Below are 23,774 nucleotides of genomic sequence, written 5' to 3' on the forward strand. Positions count from 1 at the left end.
AAAAAACAACGGGGAAATGCTAACAACACAATGTCAGAACAAAGGGGAGACACACATACCACATCGTCACTAAAAGATTGGCTTTTACCCTTCTTGTGATCAGACTTGCGCTTGGACTGCAAAGGAAACCACCACTCGTCAGCAAAATAGAAATAAGTGCAACAAGGTGAACAAGTGAAAAAGAGAGAAGAAGGAAAGAAGTTTTGCCCTTCTTTCTCTCTCTACAGATTCTCTGAAAGTCTTTTACTTACTACGAGTACGCCCAGAAGGTCTTAAAGGAGGCTGGGATACAAAACCAGAGGATCCTAAAGAACCATGGACTGAAGCAGTCACAGGAACCTGGGAAAAAGAAGACTCTACCTTGGTCTTCTTTCGGGTCCTTGAAGCCAAAGTTTCTCTGACATCCTTGCCTTTTCGAGATGCCAAGTGTGTTTGAGATTTCTCAGTTTTTCTTCTTTTCGTCTCAGAACCTATCTCCACACCCCCTGTACTTTCATCAACATCAACAGTTTTCATTTTCTTCGGCCTGACATCCTTACCTTTACTCGGAGCAGTGGCAGCACTTATCGTCTCCACTGCACCTTTCTTGATGGGCACTCCAGAGGAAGCGCCAATGATGAGACTATAACCCAGCAAAGTCTCAGGAAAATCCTGTCCATAAGTCACCCAACCTCCCCTGGAGGCATGCTACTCTGCGAACCCAGTCTTGCTGCTCGCAGCAGCAGAAACAATCCCAGCAGTAGGAAGGGACAAACGCCTATTGGATGTCGGAGCAGAAACAACGCTAAGATTCGGGGCTTCCCGAACTATACCAGAGCCAACATAGTCAACAAAAGACTTCTGTATCCTTCTCCAAAAACTGGTATAGCCAATAGAAGCAAAGACTCCTCTCTGGGAGTTAGGCACTGCAAATTGGGGGCTCCTCTGTGACCAATAAGAAAAGGCCTGCAGCCTCAGGAAAGGATCCAAAGAAGGAAGGGATGGCACCACGTCCTTAAAGACTGGAGGAATGTCCTGGTCAAAACCAAATTGTCGGAGCACCCGGTGTGCTGAATAATGAGTATATTTTGGGCCACTTGAAGAAGGCATAGGAAGCCAGGAGGGGCTAATGCAGGCAAGATAAGCCAGACTGCCCTCATCATCACGGCGTAAGTCAAAGGTATTACCTGTAGAAGATAAAAAAGAAGACAATACAGAATCACACGCAAAGCTAGGGCCAAACTCACGAAGGGATCTCCAATGTAAGTTCCCTGCTTGGTCAAATAATTCCACCAGATTGAGGCCACCACCTTTCAAGCTAATCCAACAAAAGATAATGGGAAAGGCATCAGTAGAATTGCCACAAAGACCCTTCACTATGTCGGGGGATCCTTGGAATTTGTCCTTCACAAATTTCAAATTCCTGCACTTGGCCAAAGTAGCTGCAGAACGGTCCCACATGAAAATCTGAAGGATAGCACAGTGAAGAGATGAAGTGATCACATAACAAGAATCACCCTCAGTCTCATCTCCATGAAGCTGGTCCAATTGAGAGTAAACATGACCCAAAAACAGAGGGGCCAAAGGATACTGGGTACCTCGAGCCAACTTGATTGCCAACGGAAAAAAGGAAGACTTAACTCCGTACCCAGGAAACTCATTAAACAAGAATATGCTAAGCCAAAAGGCCAGAAAACCGGCCCACCTCACTTCCTTATCTTTCTCACGAGAGAGGGTCATCACCCATCTCCCCATCCTAGCCGGCTTACCACCAGAAGAGGTAGCGCAACCACCAAAATGACCAAACAATTTATCTTCTACCACGAGATCCTCACTAGAAAGGTTAATATCAAAGGGGCTCTCGTCACCAAACACCGGGAGGAGGAAGTTATTAACCACATCTTCCAAGGTGATCGTCAATTCACCAGCAGAAAAGAAAAAAGTATGAAGGGAATGGCACCAACGACGTACTAGATGTCTGAGCCCTTTGGCGTCTCTGAAACCCTCAAGGTTTCTGGAAATAGCCACTGCCTTTAAGATACCGGCGCGCTCCAAGCGACCCACAAACTCAGCATCAGACAGTTCCTTGTCTACCCATATAGGCCAGCCCTGAATCTTTCCCGGAACAAATCAAAGAAGATAGGAACCACCTCTCGAATTCCTTGTCTAATCTGAAGATCAAAAATCTCTCTAGGGTCAGGAACCTGGGCGGAACCAGCGAAACCCGCTTGGCTAGAAAACATCCAAGCATGAGGGGATGGAGGAGCCTCACCATGAGATACATGAGAGAAAAATGAACTGAGAGAATACCAGGGATCCCGTAAAGGGAAGGCCGGATGTTCGGTAACCTCGCGAGAATCGCTCGTAGCAGAACCAGAAGAACCTTCACCCTCAGAAGGACTGGGGGTACGCTCTCTCCTCTTTCGGGAAGAAGAAGAAGCCATTGGAACAACACGTACAATGAGAAGAAAGGAGATTGAAAGTGCGAAAAAGGGGAAGACTGGAGTAACAGAGAAAAAGAGAAAAAGAAAGAGAAACTCAAAGAATGAAAAACTCAGAGAAGCAAAGTGATAAGATGAAACGGCTACAATAAAGGCGCAAATAGCAGTTGGGGAAGACAGTTTATGGAAAGACGCGCCAGTTGCCAAAAAATTTAATTTGAAGAAGGGATTAATCAGTGGTTATTAATGAGAAGTAACGGGAAACGAGAAAAGTGAGTAGAGGAATTTTACCTCAAATACTCAACTGCCACGTCCTGTGCAAAGAGGAAGCTGCAAAAAAAAAAACAATAATTATAAGAGAACGCAACACGCAAAAAAGAGGTGACCAAAAGTAGCAGAAAAGGGCCGGGATCCCAAGTAAAAAGGAAGGGAACCCAGTAGAAGTTGAGAAAAAAGGAGATCCCACGAAAATCTTAGGAAACCTAAATCACTCACGCATGGGCTTCAGGCAACCCACGAGCTCGGAAAGCTAAATGTTGAGGTCTAAAAAGGATCATAGTGAAATAAGCCCAAAAAGAATAAGTCAAACCCAAAAGAAAAAATCAAGCTAAACCCAAAGTAGTAGATACAGGAGACCCATGAGGGAATAAAAAAAAGGCCCAGAGGATCTTGAAGCCCAGACAAAGAAGTATCCAAAAAAAGAACCACGACAAGGGATAAGAAGCAAGGATCCTCAGGAACCACCAAGAGGCGCAGATTCCTTCAGGCACAAAGACAAAGGAAGACTAGGACAGCTCGATAGAAAAAGACAAAAGAAGAAAACAAGAAACAAAAGCAAAAAAGAACGCGAGCGACCTCTAATGGCACAGACAGAAAAAAAAGCCTCGGGGAACCAGGACAGGGAAGAAGAAGGATAACAAACGACTTTCAAAAATGGCAGAACAGGATTCCGCCCAGATGGGAAAGAAAAGGGAAAAGTGGAAGATGCCAGAAATGGGGATGCCAAGAATGGCATACCTCAGCACATCCCAAAGAAGATGGCCAACCAGGAACTTTCAAAAGAATCAGAGCTGAAAGTAGGAAAGAATGAGAAAAAAGGGAAACGGGACTTACCGAGACGATGGGAACAGGAAGTGCTCTGTTTGCAAAAGAGCAAAACAGGGGAACCAACGGTTCCCCGGAAAGACCAAAAAACTTTATTATAAAAGGAGGAGATGGGTTGTGAAGAAGAGGCAGCGAAAAAAAGAGAGAAACACAAGAAAGAAGAAATTCTCTAGAAAAAACTATCAGAAAAATCTGTGGAGAAGAGAAAATACTAAGGGAAAAACAAATATTGCTTCCCGGTATCCTGTAAAAGCCACTATTGCACATATTCAGATTCAACGAGAATCAAACTTTGCAAGTTTTGAAGGCTGAAATAGTCATTCAAGACTGTGATCTTTGAGCTTGATTGAACCTTGTATCACTTCCTAGTGAGTTTTTCTGTAATCCAACAGATAATGTATTAATGAAACATGCTTCATATTTTCCAGGATCCCCTCAGCATTAATTTCTTATCGCTTTGCTAATCCTGTTTCTTTCCTTTTGAATTTACCTTGTTAATCTTTGGCACTCTTCGATATCCTTGCTTGTCATTTTTTATATTGTCAGGAGCATCCTCTGCATCCCACTTGATTCTTAAACAGCTCGTTAGCTGCGGTGAGTCAAGGCCCGATTCACCAAATCCTTTTCATTTAGGCCCGAGATCCTTGGGCCTGAGTGTCATGAAAAAGGCACTCTCACAGAGTATGCCACAAGCCTTATGGATCAGGCGGAGAAAAGAGTTGTCACTCAATTTTATATGGGTCAGAACCACTTTAAACTTCATATGTAAAGGTATGAACCTATTTGGTAAGGGATTTCAAACAACAGTTTTCAGTGTTTAAACATTGAAAACTGTGGGTAAAAAAAAAAATAATAATAACGCTTTGGTAGGGAATTTCATTTAGGAGTGCTTGAATTATATTTCTCATTTTAGGGTAAACATTGAATTTAAAAACTTCTCTTACTAGTTTTCAGTTTTTGAGTAACAATGTTGAATGATTGTAAATATCTTGAAAAGCATGAAACCCACTAAATTGATAGCATTAAACCATTTCTCTCTCTTTCTTTCACACGCTATCTCTCTTTTTTCCTTTCTTTCTTTCACTCTTATCTTTATCTTCTCTTTCTTTCTTTCTTTCTTTCTTCCACGCTTATCTAATCCTTTATTATTTTTTGGCGTGTTCGTGTATAACGTTCCAGATGAGCGTAGTTTTTATGATTATTAATTAATAATTTAAGTTCATGATTTATTCCGCTATCATTCCCTTGATCTTTTGGCCCATTGATCCTATAACTATAAGCAACCTCAGGTAACAAAGTTTGACCTTATCTTCTTAAAAAAAAAAAAAAATTATCTGGGCTTGGTTTTTTTTTTTTTTTTTTTTTTAAATCTTGACCAACATTTGATTCTGCCCAAAAAAAATTGGATATATCTTCCCTCTTTCATGCTTCTCTTTCTCTCAAGTTTAGATCGGAAGTTCAAATATGGTGCCATTGGTATCTTGGGTTGTTTGTTGAATGATTTGGGTGTAATTTTATGACTTTTATAAAATAGGGCTTTGAAGCAAAGAGGGAGATGGGAAGAAAAGGAAGAAGGAGATGGGAAGAAGATGTGGGAAAAAGAGGAAGAAGAAGATAGAAAGAAGAGGAAGATGAACATATGTGTGTGGTAGTGGGAATGGGTGGGCCTTAGGCTCTCATCAAAAAATAAAAAAACTTAAAAGTACTATTCTTTTCTGAAAAAGTAATAACTTTAGTAACTTAAAAACACACACACACACGTACACGTATCAAACACAAAATTCTATTTTTTCACATTTGAAAATATGTTATTACAACATGTTGCTAACATGTTGTAATAATCTCTAAAAAAGAAAAAGAAAATATGTTATTAGAAACACGGTGCCAAACACATTTTTTACATTATGAGCACTATAAACACGTGTTTTCAAAATACTTTTTAAACCACAGTTTTCATATCATTTTAAACAACAATACTTGAACATCATTACCAAACAGGTCCATAATTAGCCTAAACCAAGTCCAAATTTAGGTACAAGCTTGAGAAGATGTTTGGCACTCACCAAACCCGCCTAGTAGCACTCATGTGATTGGACCATATTGAAAATACTTACCATATAAACCCCAACCTAATCACACATCTACTATCCCTAATAGATACCCCTATTTATTATTTTTTAAATAAAGAGAAACAAAAATTCAAAAAATGAATAAGGAATGCAAATCACCTAAACATGTTATATACATAAGGGCAAGGGTAAATTGCAAATTGTGCCCCTAAAAATTGAGGGAGTTTAGATTTTACACCCTGAAATTTTAGAATTTAGATTTTACCCCTTAAAGTTTGGGGTGATGATTAGATTTTACACCTTGACGTTTTAGAATTTGAATTTTACCCCCTAAAGTTTGGGAGTATTTGGATTTCACAACCTCCAAATTATAAAATTTTAGGGTGTAAAATCCAAATACTCCCAAATGTTATGGAGTAAAATTCAAACACACCTTAAATATAGGGGTAAAATCCAAATTCTGAAACGTCAGGATGTAAAATTCAAACACCCCCAAATGTCAAGGAGTAAAATCCAAATATTGAAACTTTAAGGTGTAAAATCCAATCACCCCCAAATTTTAGGAGTGTAATTTGCAATTTACTCTAAGGGCAAATTATAACTTACCCACCTGTGGTTTAACCGAAATTTAAGTTGTCTACTTATGGTTTAAAATTTGATACTTTACTTATCTAAGGTTTGACTGAAATTGAAGTTGTTCACTTATGGTTTGAAATCCTATGATGCAAGTGTTTCGTTGAATTTTTTATTAATCTTATTTGATCTTGTATTTTTATGTTTTTTGTGTTTTTTGAGGAGAGAGACATAAAAATGGAGCAAAATTATATAATTAGCCATATTTTTAACAGAAATGAGTTACAGAATTCTAACTGAGCTAACTTCAAGTAGGTAAAGTATCAAATTTCAAGCCACAGTTATGCAACATAAATTTCAGCTAAACCACAAGTGGGTAACTTGTAATTTGCCCTATACATAAATTGCAAATTACACCCCTAAGAGTCCATTTGGTTAGAGGGGTGGAAAAGTGGGAGGATAAAAACTGGTGAGAGGATGGAAATGTGGGGGAGGATAGAAAAGATTTTAATTCCCTTCTTTTTTGTTTGTTTGGGAGTGGAAAAATGGAGGGATGAAAAAAATGAGTTTGTATAAATTTACACATATACCCTTATTAAAAAATGATGTCTAATAAAAACCAAAAAAGTGATAAGCAAAAAAAAAAAAAAAAATCAATTACCTAAATTTATTAAAAAATAAAAATCATGTCCATAAAAAAAAATCAAATCTAAACCAAAAAAAAAAAGAGTACTAGACAAGCTTGCCCAGTAAATCAAAAGAAAAGAAAAGAAAAGAAAAGAAGAAGAGGTAGGCAACGCTTGCCTAGTAAATCAAAAAAAGAGAGGAGGTAGGCAATGTTAAGGAGGAAAAAAAAAAGTGTAAAGAAAAGCAACGTGGATGAAGCTCATGTGCAATTGCACATGGGCATTTTTGTCCAAAAATGATGTCCAATTTCTCCTTTCAGTTTTCACTCTATTTTGGGAAGAAAACTTTTTGGTGGGTCTGGGGAAAAAACACCTGAGCTCTATCATTTATTTTCCTTTCTCCTCACCCAACCAAACACACTCAAAAAAGTTTTCCTTTTTATTTTTTCTCCAAATTTTCCATCCTCCCTATTTCACCTTCAAACAAACACACCCTAAAATTTGAGAGTATTTGGATTTTACAACCAAAAGTTTTAAAATTTGAATTTTACCCAATAAAGTTTGAGGGTATTTAGATTTTACATCCTGAAGTTTTAAAATTTGGATTTTAGGGGGTAAAATCCAAATACTCTCAAAATTTTGGGGATAAAATCCAAATTTTGAAAAGTCGTAAAATCCAAACACTTCAAAACTTCAGGGGGTAAAATTCAAATTATGAAATTTCAGGATATAAAATCCAAACACTTCCAAACTTAGGGTGTGGTTTGCAATTCACTCTACATAAATTATAAACAAACCATCATGTAAGTCATTGAGTTATTTCCATCCGAATATATGATCATTTTTCCATACAAAAGCAAGTCAATTGAGTATTTAACATGTGATCAAAGTCAATCAACATTTACCATATGGAAATCTTTATTTTTGATAATTTTCCCATTTGGTTTCTAATTCAAATTTTGAATTAAGTTTTGACTATTTGCTAGATTAAGTATCCATTTGAGAACGGTGTTGAAATTGTGCTAAAATATATTTGTATCTTGAAAAAATTTGAAAAAGTGAGAAAAAATGGAAAAAAAAATGGAATTTTAAAAAGTTGTACATAAAAGTTAAAAGCTAAAAGCTAATGTCAAACTCACCCTAAATCATTTATGATTGATTGTCCCTTTTAAGACTTTGCCAGATTAATTAAACAAATTCAAATTTAAATTTAAACACAAGTTTTGGCCTTGAAGACTTAGCTTTTGGAAAAGAATCTTGTAATTAGTAACTCATTAAAGACTCTCCTATTTCATTATTCCCAAATCAATTTGCTAATTTAATTTAGATAACTGTGCTTTCAATTTCATGCAATATCACATGCCACACATTTATTTTCAAGTTATAACATGCAATTAATTGATGACATTTTGTTTATGTGAATGATGTGACATAATTATTTGACACTGTAGCCTGGAAGACTAGTTTCATTAGGCAAAGTAATTGCCTAACCCCTTTTTACCTAACTTAGCCTAAACTTAGATCAAATGCTCATAGATTAGTGAAAATTTGGACACATTTTCAGTCGTGATACCTTCTGTATTTAATGAAAGAGATACTTTCCTTATTTTCAGGGCAAAATATCATGAAATTGGTGATAATATTTTTTGTTTATTCATCCCAAAGATTTAAATAAAAATTGGATAAAATAATTTTTTATAGACCTGGGACTAGAGTGCTAATTGGCTCAGTGGGTCTTCCTTTTTTCATGATTTTGTTACTATTTTTACTTTATTTTAGAGATAATTCAAACTTTAGGATATAGGAGAAGTCTTTATTATTATTGTTTTATAATTAGGTAGTTGAGGAGGGAAAATTTGAATTTTAAATGTCTCTTGAGTCATAATAGCACTTGCAGTAGTAGAGCTAAATAGCTATATTGCTATTTTAGCTCCACCAAAACACCAAAAAGAGCATGCAGCAGTGGAGCTATACTTATAATTTTAGCTCATTTGCTACAGTGCACATCTATCTATAGATGTGCACTGTAGCTGAGAGCTAAATAATTTTTTTTTTACTTCTCAGTCGGATTAAAATATTATTTTTTTCTTTCTTTTAATCTGCTCTGAATTGCAAATGAGTCTGGCTTCCCTTCTTTCTTCCTCCACTTTCCTCATCTTCTCTCTTCTTCCTCCACCTCCAGCCCGATCTCACAGCCCAACTGACAGCCCAGCTCTGACCTATCCTCGGCGCCGACCCATCTCGCCGATCTCCCCACCCATTTCGCCAACAAACCCATCTCGCTGATCAGACCCACTTCTCTTCCGCCGATCAGACCAAGCCGACCCAACCCCTAAGCCGCCGATCCATGCCTCCGCCCAGTCCTCCATCTCAACGCTCACCCAATGTCGACAAGCTTGGGTTTCTCTGGATTTTGTGGGTTTCATTCATCAATCCAAGCTCTAGGTTTCATCATTGAAGCCGGCGCTGCCTTCCTCTACCCATTGCTTTGGTTTTCTGTCAATCCAAGCTTTTTTTTTTTTTTTTTTTTTTTTTTTTTGGCATTGTGTGAATTTGATTGCTGTGGTGTGGGTGTTGCATGGTGGGTCGAGTGGGTGTGGGCTTGGTTGATTTTTTTTTCTTTTGTTATGGGTTGTGGTGGTGGTGATAGTGGTGGTTGTGGTTGTGGTTGATATTTATTGTAGAGTATTTATTATTTTATTGTAGTGGATATATTATTTTATTGTGATGTTTATATTATTTTATTATGTTGAAAGCTAAAATAGATCTACTGCTGTAGCATGTGTGTAGGTAAAACAGATAAAATAACTTTTTGTAGAGCTAAATTGCTAAATTTTTAACTTCACTGCTGTGGATGCTCTAAGGCTCTCTGCGATTTGGAGGGTTTTTCTTTTGGCAAAAGTTGAAGTCGCATAGAAGAACTATTTTCAAAAACTTCCAAAAAGAAATTATAATTTGCAATTACGGAAAAAAAAAAAAAACTAAAAAAAGAAAGTATAGTCCAAGATCCAACCCGAGCACCGACTGGTTATTGGGATCCGAACCCGACCCAAACACTTAAAAATCGACACGTTACCAAAAGCATTTGCCACGACCCACGGGCAGCTTTAATTCTTTAAATTGGGCGTCTGTGTCTTTTGTCTCTCAATCTATTCTCTTCTCTCTTCTCCAAAAAAAAAAAAAAAAATCTATTCTCTTCTCTGTTCCACACTGAAACTAGCAAACAATCAAAAGCAATCAGCTATGGAGGAAGAGTACTCGGTAGACGATCCAACTCATCTACTCCAAGAAGCTTCAGATTTCGCATTGTATCCTGGTACCCAATCCCAATTCTTCATTCTTTGCCTTTCGTTTCTTATAAAATGGTTATATATATATATATATATATATTTATTTATTTATTTATTATTATTATTATATGGCTAATTTTCAGGTGCTCAAAACGATGCTTCAGCGAAGGACTTCCTCGACCGCTTCCCTCTTCCAGTCATAATAAAGTAATATTCATTCCACTTCAAATTTCTCCTCATATTTATTTGTATGTTTTTGTTGAATTAAAGTTGGCTATTGACTTCTTCTGTATATATGTCTTTATGTATTACTGGGGTTACATTACATGTCTCTTTGTGCTTAATTAATATACTCACCACAAATTTCATCTCACTCGGATGTTGTTTACTAATCAATTCACAAACTCATGCTTCTTTTTAATATGTTTTCAAATTATTAAAACCTGGAACTTGAGCAGATATGTTGTGAATGAATTTTATTTTTTATTTTTAACGGCTTGTCATCTACCAGTGTAATTTAATGGTGGGTTTTACAAGATGATCATCCAATGAATATATATGCTTACTTATATACACACATGAACACGCCCGCGTATCCTGCTAATAATTTAGTAATGTTATAAATAATTGCGGGATCCAATTAGCTCAAGTGGTGAAGTCTAAAACCAATCGGACCAGTTGGGGTCTTGCAACTATATGTAATGCAACTATATTTTTGTTTGGTAATCATAAAATCTATGATGCATCTAGTTCATCATTTTTCTCACTTGCCCCAATGATTTTATTGGTTTTGTAAATCATTGTAATCCAATTCTAATATTGTAGTTTTTTGCTTCCTCAGAAATCTGTTTTATGGTTTCTATTTCCCCTCAGTTCTATAGTATGGTAGTACCTGTTGGCTGTTGTGTTGTTGTATTTGTTTTTATTTAATGAGGAAATGTTTATTAAAGTTGTCTATGTTATAGTTTTCTTTTGACATTATTTTAGGATTTTAAAAAAGAAAAATATTTTAGAGTAGTTTGTTTTTTTCTTCATTTTGGTTTCATGTATTTCCCATGCAGCGCATTACAAACCAAAGGGGATGTGCCTGGTCTAGAGAATACTTTAGTTGCGTGTCTGGAAAGGATATTCAATACAAAATATGGTGCCTCTTTCATCCCCCAATATATGGTACATAATACACATTTTTTTAAAGTAGAATAACTGTGTTTCTGTCACTCATAATATAACTTGCTTCTTTAGAAAGCACATTATGTTGAATAATCATATAGGGTGATTAGTTTGAGTTTGATTAGCATTAGCTGCTCTTTTGCTCTTTCTTCAGCTTTTTGTACAAGTTGGTCTGAAGGCTGATTCCCAAATAGTGAGGTCTTTAGCGTGTAAAACGGTATGTACTTGCACTTCATATGCATCTCTGATTAACTCTCTTTGAAAATGCTGAAGAATATGCAATGTTTGAAACTTATGGCTTTAAATTTGTAGTTGAGTTTCTTTTGTTGTTTGGAAACATGTTTTTATCATTCACTGCATAAGTAACTACTTTAAAATCAAATATTCACCTTAAGGTTTATGCTACCGAGGGCAATATCTATTCCCTCCTTTTGCTCTGTAATTGTATCAATCGTCAGTGTTTTGTTCTTTTATTTGATTGTTTAATGAGCTCATTTGGCCTAGGCCATATGTGAGGCTGTGAAGCTGCTTGCAGTTTGAGTTGCCTAACTGAAGTGAAAGAGCCTTGCAGACTTCTTTTGCTATCTTCTAAAAGGTGCCAAGATGACTAGGAACACTGTATGCCAATGGCAGCATAAGTATAGACAATTAAATCCCCCCCCCCCCCCCCCCCCAAACACTTCTTCTTTTTTTCCTTAATAATTCTAATCCCTCTTCTGGGTTGAATCCTAAAATCCATCTTACACAAGCCAAGAGGTAGCACTTGACATGGCTACAAAAACTGGTGGTGCTTTATAAAATATTTGGTGGAAAAGAAAGACAAGGGTTGCACCGCATCAAACAAGGAGGGATAGCCATCTAGGTAATATTGTTGTGATGACGACCAAACTTCCCTTGCCAACATGCTAGAAGGTCAACCAGAGACTTTGGCAATACCTAGTAGAGGCCAAACAACGTGAACAACATTGACCAAAGCTGGAATGCAATAGGACAATGCAATAAAAGATGATCTATTGATTCCCCACTGCATTTACACATGTAAAACCAATCTAGAATCCATAGTTTTCTCTTGCGTGAGTTATCAATTGTCAACATTTTCCCCAATGTAGCTATCCAAACAAAGAATGCTACTCTAGAAGGAACCTTTGGCTTCCAAACGCTCCTCCAAGGGAAGAATTGACCACTAACACCCATCAATGCCCGATAATAGCTACTCACCTCAAAACCCCTATTCTTGGCATCTTTTGATTCATTGTAATGAGGCTTGTCATCTGTGGTGTTTTGTTTTTAAATCTTTTGGTGTTTCTTTGGTCTTAATCGGAAAATGTGAGAGATCTTTTATTTGGGTGGGAGTAATTGGTTTGGAAAACTGATGTAGGACAACCACACTATTTCAATAGAACAATCAAACAACAATGGGATCAAGACTAAACCCTAGGAGTCAGCACCTAAGGATTGCTTGGAGTCAGCGCTAAGCAAATTGGAGTCGGCACCAGTGTAAAAAAAAACACAATACTTTTATAATTCTCAAAACTGTCTTACAATAATCAGAAAAAGTCCTTAAATAACTAACAATAAAATGCATAAAAAAACCCTAATTATTAAATGCTCGGGCTTGTTTAATCTCAAGCCTAATTACTAACAGACTCTATCCATAAGGTCACAGGTTGGACCGTCTTTATTTTGCTCTTCCCCCCACATATGCGTATAATTGGGGGCTTGTACCTTGTGTCTGCATCAACTCCCCCCGGGTGAGAGGAACTCGACTCTGTCGAGTGGAAATCTGAAGAACTTTGATAGTACTCAAGCAAGTCAGGATCTAGTCGATGTAGCTCATCTCAAGTAATCCATGTGCAATTAGAATTTGGTCACCCTCGCCGCCGTACTAGGAAACAGTGAACTCCTCCATCTCTGGTAGAAACAATTTATTCATCTAAAATAGCATCAACAGATTCTTTATGTGCATGGGGCAGGTTTAAGGGTAAAGGGGTAGGGATAGGGGCATCAATAAGATCAAGCAAAGGCTCATCAAAAGGGGTATCAGGAATAACTGTGGGGCTTATATAAGCAACTAGATCCTCTACATTAAAGGAAGAGCTAATACCATAATTATGAGAAAGGTCAATGACATATGCATTTGGGCCCTTTCGTTTCAATACCTTGAATGGTCCAGCACTACGAGCCTGCAATTTCTTAACGGTCTCAGAGGGAAACCGTTCAGGTCGAATCTGAGTCATGACATAATCCCTTATCTGAAACTCTACATGACGCCGATGAGTGTCAGTATGAATTTTATATTGAGAATTACTTACCTGAATTTTTTTGCAAATCTCATTATGCAAATCATGAATATGTCGTGCAAATGCCTCAGCAGATTCAAAAATTCTAACACGTGGCGACATGGGCAAAAGATCTAAGGGCTTCCTAGGTGTATACCCATGCACAATCTCAAAAGGACTGGCGCCTATAGACCTATTGACAGAGCTATTATATGCAAGTTGGGCTATAGGAAGAATTGAATCCCAATTCCGATTGGCTTCACCCACTAGACATCGAAGGAGGTTGCCAAGACTATGATTAACCACCTCAGTTTGACCATCAGTTTGAGGATGAAATGCCGTGGAAAATATTAATTTGGTGCCTACTAAATGCCACAAAGTCTTCCAAAAATAATTCATGAAGCAAACATCCCTATCAGACACTACGGTTTTGGGAAGACCATAAAGTTTGACAATCTCATCAAAGTAGAGCTTTGCAATCTTAGAAGCATCAGAGGTCTTAGAACATGGTAGGAAATGAGCCATCTTAGAGAAGCGATCAACAAATACTAGAATAGAATCATGCTTCCTAAAGGTGCGGGTCAAACCTAACACAAAGTCCATACTCACATCCTGCCACGGGCAATCTGGCATAGGTAGAGGCGTGTATAGGCTAGTGTTTTGCTTGCAATGTTTGGCTAATTGACATGTACGACATTGACCAATTATCTTGGCAACGTCCCTCTTAAGACCGGGCCAATAGAATTGATGTTTTACTTCCTCAATTGTTTTGTCTCGGCCAAAATGACTTACAAGGCCTCCCGCATGTATCTCCCAAACTAGGAAATCTCTCACTGAAGACCGAGGGATACATAACTTGTTGGCTTTGAACAAGTAACCATCTTGAAGGGTATAATCATCCAGGATTGGCCGTGGCTGTGGGGCATTACTTAGGCTAGTGTAGAGCTTCCCAAAATCTGGGCATGGCTCATAGTCATCCTTGAGTCGTTCAAACCCAGAAACCTTAACACTCATGACTGATAGCAAAGACACCCTTCAAGTTAGTGCATCAGTAGCCTTATTCTCAACTCCTGCCTTATGTTTCACCACAAAGTAGTAGCATTGCAGAAATTCAGCTTCTTTTGGGAATGGAGGTAGCGCAAAGTTTTATGATTAGAGTAGATAACAAATTCTCGAGACAACAGGTAATGGCACCAATGCCAAAGAGCTTGAATAATGGCATAAAATTCTTTGTCATATGTGGAGTACTTTTGCTTAGTATCATTCAATTTCTCACTAAAATAAGCAATTGGGTGGTGCTCTTGACTAAGTACTCCCCCTATACCAATACCTGAGGCATCACATTCCACTTCAAAAGGCTTGGTAAAATTAGGGAGACGCATGACAGGTGCCTCAGTCATCTTTTGTTTTACCTCATTGAAAGCCTTAGTAGCAGCTTTTGTCCAAATAAACTCCCCATGTTTCATGTAGTCAGTGATGAGGGACATAATGATACTAAACCCTTTGATGAATTGGCAATAAAAGGAAGCGAGCCCATGAAAGCTTTGAATTTCATGGATATTTTTGGGCTCGGGCCAATCCACAATCGCTTGAACCTTTTGGGGGTCGGTAGAAATTCCCTCAGAGGATACTATGAAACCTAGGAAGACGACTTTATCGGTAAAGAAAGATCACTTCTTGAGGTTGCCATATAAACTCTCCTTTCTAAGGGTAGTACAAACTTGAGTTAGGTGGTCTAAGTGTTGTTCCCTAGATTTGCTATAGATGAGGATGTCATCAAAGTACACAACCAAGAATTTCCCCATAAAAGGCTTAAGCACTTGAGTCATCACTCTCATAAAGGTACTAGGAGCATTAAACAATCTAAAAGGCATGACCATCCGCTCATATAAACTATCTTTCGTCTTGAAGGCAGTTTTCCACTCATCACAAAGATGAATCCTAATTTAATGATAGCCGCTTTTCAAGTCTGTCTTGGAGAAGATCATTGCTCCAGCCATAATATCTAACATGTCTTCCAACCGAGGGATAGAAAAACGATATTTCACAGTGATTTTGTTGATGGCACGACTATCAACACACATCCTTCAAGTTCCATCTTTCTTTGGAGTTGAGAGTGCAAGGACTGTATAAGGACTCATGCTTTCACGAACAAAACCCTTTCTAAGTAGTTCTTCTACTTGCCTTTGCAACTAAGCATGCTTTGCAGGGCTCATCCTATAGTGAGGCAAGTTTGGTAAGGTCGTTTCGGGCACAAAATCTATGGTGTGTTGTATGTCACGCATGGGCGGTAAATGATTGGGGAGTTCCTCAAGGAAAACATCCTTAAATTCCTGGAGTACTGACTTCATTTCTTCAAGTTGCTCCTTTCTCCATGAAGTTCCTTGGCAACTAAGACAAACACAACGGATTCTTGAACTATTATGCTTTCAAATGCCTTTGGGCTTATGATGTTTAGGCCTTTCGCCTTTGGTGCTTTTGTCTTTTTGCTCATGTTGATTGGCTTGGGTTTCAAAGGATTGAGGACAATTTTCTTACCTTCAAACACAAATGAGCAAGAATTGGATCGCTTATGAAGGGTGACATCCAAATCATAAAGCCAAGGTCTACCTAAGATAATATACTCTACATCTATGGGAATTACGTCACACCATATTTCAGCCTTGTAGGTGAGGAATTGAAGTGGGATAACACATCTTTCTTTTATGGTTATGGAGGAAGTATCCACCCAAGAAACTTTATATGGGTTAGGGGGTGGGATCAATTTCAAGCCTAGGCGGGAAAGAACGTTAGAGGACACCGTATTAATGCAACTCCTACTATTTATAATAACCTTGCACGTCTTGTCCCTACACTTAGTGTAAGTTTGGAAGATGGCACTCCTTCGCCAATCATCAGTCCCTTTGTTCTGCCAAACCACACCTTCTTTTATGGCTATGGAGGAAGTATTCACCCAAGAAACTTTATATGGGTTAGGGGGTGGGATCAATTTCAAGCCTAGGCGGGAAAGAACAATAGAGGACACCATATTAATGCAACTCCCACTATCTATAATAACCTTGCACGTCTTGTCTCCACGCTTAGTGTAAGTTTGGAAGATGACACTCTTTCGCCAATCATCAATGTCCCTTTGTTCTGCCAAACCACACCTTACCACATTCACTCTAGGGACACCAAAGACGTCTTTGAAATCATCAACTTGGGGAGAGATGGCTTTAATGCACGCGAGGTAGCTAGGATCATCTTCCCATTCTGCCTCAATATCTTGGGTTTCTTCAACATTTGGATCATACACCAGCTTCTCAACATCTTCTACCTTTTCATCATCCTCTTGAATGACAAAGGTTCTAGAGGGACATCTAGCTGTGATATGTCCAACCGCTTTGCATTTGAAGCATTGGAGGCGAGAGCCTAATCTTGAAGGCTCATTGACCACACCTTTTCTCTTGTCCTTTTTTCTATTGGGGTGCTATTGGGTTGACCTTAGGGGGTAAGGCAAGTTTAGATTTGCTACCAAAAGGTTGAGAGTTGGTAGGAACACTCCGAAGCTTAGAACGTCACCAAAAAATAGATTTGCATGCTAATTCACAATTCCTAGCAAGGTCATAAGCTTCTTCTAACGTAGTGACTCCTTGGGTGATAATCTCGCCTAGTAGGTTAGAATTTAAACCTTTCTTGAACCTATTGAGTGTGAATCTCTTCCTCGACTATTCGAATTTGCCTATTGAATTCTTTGAATTTCTCTATATATTCAGCAACAGGAGCAGTGCCTTGCTTTAGGCGATCCCATTCCTCAAGGAGGGAGCTCCTATAAGTTGGAGGAAGATAATTCCTCGAGAGTGCATCCTTCATCTCAAGCCAATCAGTAATGGGGGGCTCACGTCATCGCCTAAGGGTATCCTCAAGGTCCTCCTAGAAAAGGTCGACTCTTCCAATTAACTTCATCCTGACATACCTCACTTTCTTATTCTCAGCCCAATGGTATTAGTCAAAGAATTTCTCCATCTGACGTAACCAATCAGTGAAAACCCATGGGTCTAGGCAGCCATCAAAGGTGGGTGCTTCTATCTTTTCCTTGGACATCCTATCATCATAATCCCTAGGGCCATTGTGATTATAGTGATCATGTTCAAAGTTTGGAGCCCTATTAAAGTAACTGTGGTTATTTTGCCTAAGCATGTTATCTCATTTATGGTTAATAGTCTCTCTTTGAGATGCTTCAACTCGCTCTACCCTTTCCAGTAAAGCATGGACACTTTTTTCTAGGTTTTCTATGGTTTGCTCTAAGGAAGACCTAGGCTCGGAAGTGGACTGATGTTCAGGGTTTGACATGATGCGACCACTATGTAGATGCATGCAACACTATATTTATGAATGCAGTTGAGATTCCCAAAAATTCAAGTAACCAATTCTCACTGTAAAATTAAGGTCAAGCAAGAGTGCATCAAGAGACTAGATCAATGATTCAAAGGAATAAATTGCAGTCAAGTAGTGACAGTGTTCACAATATTGAGAGATAGCTCAAATAAAAGTCAAATTCCAATAAGCTCCACAATTAATAATGAGAATCAGATATTTCAAAGCCCCCTTGTTTTCTTCCTCTCTCTCTCTCTCTCTCTTTTTTTTTTTTTTTTTAATGGGTATTGAAAGAAATAGATGGCCAACACAGCAACTAGCTAACAAAACAAGGTAAATAAAATAAACTAATGGTGGGGTATGCACGTTAAGAAACTAGAGATGTATTAAAAATGACAAATTGAGGCTACCAATGAAACAAAGAAAGAACCTGATCCTTGTAATGGAAGCCCATTTGGTTGACATGCTCTTGGGCTTGGGCTAGTCTGTCACAGGCTTGGTATCTGCTTGGTCAGATTTTTATTTTATTTTAAATGAAAGATAATAAAATACAGTACTGCGAAGGACTTAAAAACTTAAAAGAAGCTACAGACTGAAAAGGAACTATAGAAACTAAAGAAACAAGCAATGGACTCAAAACTGAAAAACAATTTCTCTACGATGGACTTGACTGGTGCTAGGGATCGACACTAGTGGTGGCGCAAAGATGGGGAAGACAGCGGCGGCACGAAGCATGGAGGAGTGGCGGCTGCTTGTCTTGGGTCTTGGGTCTTGGCATTGGCAGTGGGTCGACGTCTTCAGCGGCGGCGGTCGAGGGTGATGATGGTGTCGGCAGCAGGTAGCTAATGGGTTTGCAGCGGTTGAGTGTTGATTTGTGGGTTTTGGCGGCGGCTGGTGGCTGACGGGCTTGCATGGGTCTGGTGGCTGACGGGCTTGCATGGGTCACCTTTTTCTATGGGTTCTGTGATCAGAGGCGGGCATGGATGGAGGTCACCGGCTTGGAAGGGGCCACTGGCTTCTCTGTTGGTTTGGGGATGAAAAACTCATGTGGCCAAAGGGGGTATATACGGACTACAGGGGCTGGTTTGGGCTTGTTCAAGATCTCATGGGGCAAAAACTTGAAAGGTACTGTCATATTTGGTTGGCTTTCTCTTTTGATGGTTTTGCTTTCAAATGGTTGTTTACGGTGTGTTGTATGGACCGGAAGTCTACTCTGATACCAAAACTGATGTAGGACAACCACGCTATTTCAATAGAACAATCAAACAACAATGGGATCAAGACTAAACCCTAGGAGTCAGCACCTAAGGGTTGCTTGGAGTCAGCACCAAGCAAACTGGAGTCAGCACCAGTGTAAAATGAAACACAATACTTTTATAATTCTCAAAATTGTCTTACAATAATTAGAAAAAGTGCTTAAATAGCTAACAATAAAATGCATAAAGAAACCCTAATTATTAAATGCTTGGGCTTGCTTAATCTCAAGCTCAATTACTTATAGGCTCCATCCATAAGGTCACAGGTTGGGTTGTCTTCTTTTTGCTCTTCCTTCCATACATGTGTATAATTGGGGGCTTGTACTTTGTGTGTCCGCACCAAAAACACTCGCTCGATATTTGGAATTTGGTTTTGCTATGTTTGACGAGAGAGGAGGAATAGGAGAGCATTTGCGGATATAGAGAGGACAAGGGACTTATGACTAGAGATTCTATTCCTTTGTTTATTGAATCTCTTTTGTATATAAATTTCTGTATTTTTGTAATTCTTTGGGCTACTTCAAGTCTTTTTGCATGAAGTACTCTCTTTTCAATAGAGTTTTTTTACCTATGAAAAAAACTATACTAGTTCATGTTGGTAAGGTGCAATTTATAATGTGGAAGGTGCTCTCTCTCCTTTTAATTCAATATGCAATTTATATGATGTGTGTGTATCCACACACACACTTTATGGCTAGTTTGGATGGAGGAGGAATAGAGAGGAGTCGGCCAGAAATTAGGCTAATTTCCAGCCAGCTCAACTCTACTCACCTCTTAATTTCTGTCCAACTCTACTCTACTCCCCCTCCATCCAAATTGGTGGTAAAGGTGTGGTATACCATTGCTAATTTAGGTTATTGTGGTGTATACTTGTGATCCCAAGAGTACTTGCTGCTAGAAGAGATGTAACAACTTTTTTATTTTGTTTTTTATTTATTTAAAGAAGAGATGTTACAACAATTAATAATTTTAAGTCTGTGAAGAAATTTTTGAGAGGTATTTTAGGATTTTGTATGGACTAGGAGGTTTATTTTTGATAGGTAGATAGGGGGAGAGCCGGAGAGGTGGGAGGTGGGGCTTGATCTATAGACATGGGACCCCACAAAGAATCCCATTATTGCTGTGCCATCGCTTGAACCCTTGGACTAGGAGGTTTATAAACATTATAGGAAGGCGAATCTGATTAATGCCTTGAATTAATTACACATTTTCTGAGGGGTTCTTGGATAGAATAAATAATATATATACAAAATAATTGCAACAATGTAGCTGGAAAGAAGAAAAATAAATCTGTACATTGAGATCTGTTTGTATTGAAAGAATTGAGATTATGCTAGTGTAGAAAAAAAGGTTAACATGAGCATGGGCTGAAGGTAGGACAGATGATAAGATAGCCCGTGATTTAATAGAAATTTTGTTGCACTTAAAGAAAATGGTAAAGGAAGTTTGTGAACTGTAACTTATTCGAAACAGTTAGAACCCTTTGTTGAGAGGATCTGGCTTAACAATATGGCTTACTACTCGTCCATTATATATTTTCTTCTTTGTTCACACCTCTATGCCAGCTTTCCAGTTCCTGTCCATGCTTGAGCTGTGTTTGCACATTTTTGAGATTGCTTAATCCTAGCATTGAAGTTTTGTAAACATTAATGTACATACTTATGCAAAGTTATTAATTAATGCAAGTGGAAATACTTTTATGCAGGTTACATGCCTTTTGGAGCATTTTGATGACAATACTATTTCTCCTGCACGGCTAATAGTTGACCATGATGTATATCCTCTTTTGCTTGATTGCCTCCTAAATGGGTAGGAAATACTGCTTTTTACAATTGTGGTGCATACTAATTGTTATATATACTTGAAATACTTGTTCAATTGCACCATCTATGGGTAAGATATATAGCTTTTTGCAATTATGGTGCACATTCAGTATTGATTATTCTTTCCCGTTTGTATTTATCTTTAATTATTTCTTGTTTGAATTTATGTTAGTGTTGGTCATTGAGGTTGTTATTTACACGTCATTACATTTTCTCTTGTTCCTGCCCCCCCCCCCCCCTCTCTCTCTCTCACACACACACACACACACGTGGTTGAACCTAACTATCTATTGAGGATCCATAGTAGAACCCAAAAATTTGGAATTAAGGCTTCTTGTTGTAAGAGTTTAAAATAGATTAGTGGAAATACAAGGAGAGTCGAAAGATGTGATTCAAAATGATGAAATTAGCTTAAGGGGGTGACCCCTATTAATGAAAAGATGAGGGAGAGTCGCTCGAGATGGTTTGGTCATGTTCAGAGGAGAGCAATTAATTTACCAATGAGAAAGAGTGAGTTGATTCAAGTTGGGGGAATGAAAAAGGTAGCGGAAGACAAAAAATAACGTTAATAGAATTAGTTAAAAAGGACATGCTCGATTCAATGGGGGATAGTCCCTACAGGATAGGAGTTAACCCATGTCCACAGTTTTGATTACAGGTCTAGTTCAGTTCAACTCATAGCCCCCAATCCCACTGGTGACGATATTGTCATTGGGGATCAGAAAGTAGCTCTGCCTTACAAAGAGTGGTTAGCTGATCTGGGAGTCAGTGTCTCGTGGATTTGTTTTACAAAATATTGTCTATGCCTACTTCCTTGTATTTGAGAAAGAAAAGTCTAGTGCTTTTGAATAGAATAGAGTGGCAGAAAAGAATACATGTGATTGGCCATGACTAGTTTGTTGAGGATATATAGGTGTTTCCAAAATTTTGGAACTAAGGCTTGGTTGTTGTTGAAGAGCTCAAAAAAGTCTTGTAGATGGGACTGTAAATGGCTTTTCTATTAAGACCATGGCGTCTCTTTACTCCCTATGAATTTGTATTTTTTAGTAAGATGAGATATGATTGAGATAGGAAAGGTAATGTAAAGACAAAATCAAGGAAGATAATTCCTATGATGAAGGAGAAGACCACCAGAATTGAAACAACGAAAATTTCCTAGAACACGAAAATGAAGCACACTAAGATTCATGACATCCATATCAAAGTTTCCAACAGCCCTCAGAGTCTGCCTCTAAAGTCGGCCTATCTTAGTATCTACTTGAATGAGTTAAATAAAATTGAACAGGTCTTTCGAGAATTTTGAGCTACTCAAGCTCCTACCCTTTTCCCTCATGCTCTACCCCATTACTTGTGTTACCATTACCTGTGATACCTCGGATTGTATGAATCAATTGGATTGGATTGTATGGGTATAAGTTGTGTGGTGTATGTTGAGTCCCAAATTGGATGTGTACTAGGTGGATCTAGGCTATATAAGCAGCTATGAAGAGTTCTAATTGTAACTTAATTAGTTTTTTTGGGGGGTGTAGTGCAGATGTGGTTAGTACTTTTCTTGGGTCATGACATTGCTAGCTTTCAATATATGTTAAAAGTTCCAGTTTATTGCCTCCTTCAATCCCACTACTAATGTCACTAACTTCAGTTTTAATGTCTATAGTATTAGACAAAAACCTAGTAGAATGGGTAAAATAATTTGGCCAATCTGGAATGTCAAAATATTCCCACAACCAATAGACCTAGATTGCCAGTATTGCAACATTAAAGGTTTCTTCAACTGAATTAGTTATGGTAAGTAGACCTTGTGTGTGTTAAAAATTTGTATTGGAATTCAACCTACCCTGAGGCCGGTAGTACCATTTATTGCACCTGGTAATAGAGAGTTGATGACAAGATTTATCTCCAACATAGATATAGGCAAAAGGCCCCCCTTGATAGAAGACAATCATTTCTAACAAGATTTATTGCACCCAAACTCACACGTTAATGTCCTAACACCCTCCAATAACAAACACATCACATGCACAATTTGAAGGGCAATCATTGTGAATGTGATGTGTTTGTTGCTAGAGGGTATTATGGTCCTCATTTTTCATGTGATGTGCTTGTTAACGTATGGGTTAGGACATTTTTTTCAAAAAGAAAAAAGAATTTTTTGTTAATTAGATAGAAAATACTAATTGGGGGGGGGTGTAGTGCTTATTACGAAGATATAAGGGTGGTCATTGCTACAGGGCAACATTGCAACTGCCCTATAATTAATGGGGGAAGTGCAATTTACCCATTAATATATTTTTGGAGCTACTTTTGTGGGGGCATAAGATAAACCATCTCTTCTCAAAAGACTCCTTCACTTTCTATTTTTTATTAGGTATTGTCTGTCTGCATGTAATTGAAACGTGCTTAAGTTATGACATCTGTTTTGCCCTTAAAAGTTATATATTGTATTATTTGTATATAAGCAAATTTGACAGTGGTTTATTTGATGTAGCAATGAACAAGTGGCAGCTGCATCAATGGATGCAATCAAGAAGTTAGCTGGCTCTCCTGAAGGGATGGTAGGGAAAAAAACCTATGAAGCCAAATTTCATTGCATGGCATTACTTTATAATCTGCCAAAATCTTCATCGCCATATGTTACCTGAAATTTATGTAGGATATCATCTTCCCAGCTAATAACAACGAAGCTATGCATCTTGGAAATATGGCAGCCCGATGTTCATCACTGGTATGGTACTTTTTTGATTTTAAGTATGGTCATGGGACTCTAGCCTCTAACCAGCTGACAATTGCTAACTCTCTCTCGTTCTC

General features: G+C 38.2%; 1 protein-coding gene across 3 annotated transcripts in view; it reads left to right on the plus strand.

Annotated features, from left to right (window-relative positions):
• The first annotated feature begins 9,921 nt into the window (after positions 1–9,921).
• The window catches only part of LOC115954948 (26S proteasome non-ATPase regulatory subunit 5), a 30,783-nt gene continuing 16,930 nt past the window's right edge, over positions 9,922–23,774 (plus strand). For 2 of the 3 annotated variants that reach the window (XM_031072960.1, XM_031072961.1), the window contains exons 1-7: positions 9,924–10,108; positions 10,226–10,289; positions 11,144–11,252; positions 11,407–11,469; positions 20,849–20,952; positions 23,455–23,521; positions 23,620–23,691. In XM_031072960.1, the coding sequence (XP_030928820.1) occupies positions 10,036–10,108; positions 10,226–10,289; positions 11,144–11,252; positions 11,407–11,469; positions 20,849–20,952; positions 23,455–23,521; positions 23,620–23,691 (552 nt within the window). In that variant the 5' untranslated portion in view covers positions 9,924–10,035. Of the gene's footprint in view, positions 10,109–10,225; positions 10,290–11,143; positions 11,253–11,406; positions 11,470–20,848; positions 20,953–23,454; positions 23,522–23,619; positions 23,692–23,774 lie in introns of all 3 variants that reach the window. The other variant, XM_031072962.1, reaches the window with a different exon arrangement.

This window comes from Quercus lobata, chromosome 8 (genome assembly GCF_001633185.2).
Source record: "Quercus lobata isolate SW786 chromosome 8, ValleyOak3.0 Primary Assembly, whole genome shotgun sequence".
Lineage (NCBI taxonomy): Eukaryota > Viridiplantae > Streptophyta > Magnoliopsida > Fagales > Fagaceae > Quercus > Quercus lobata.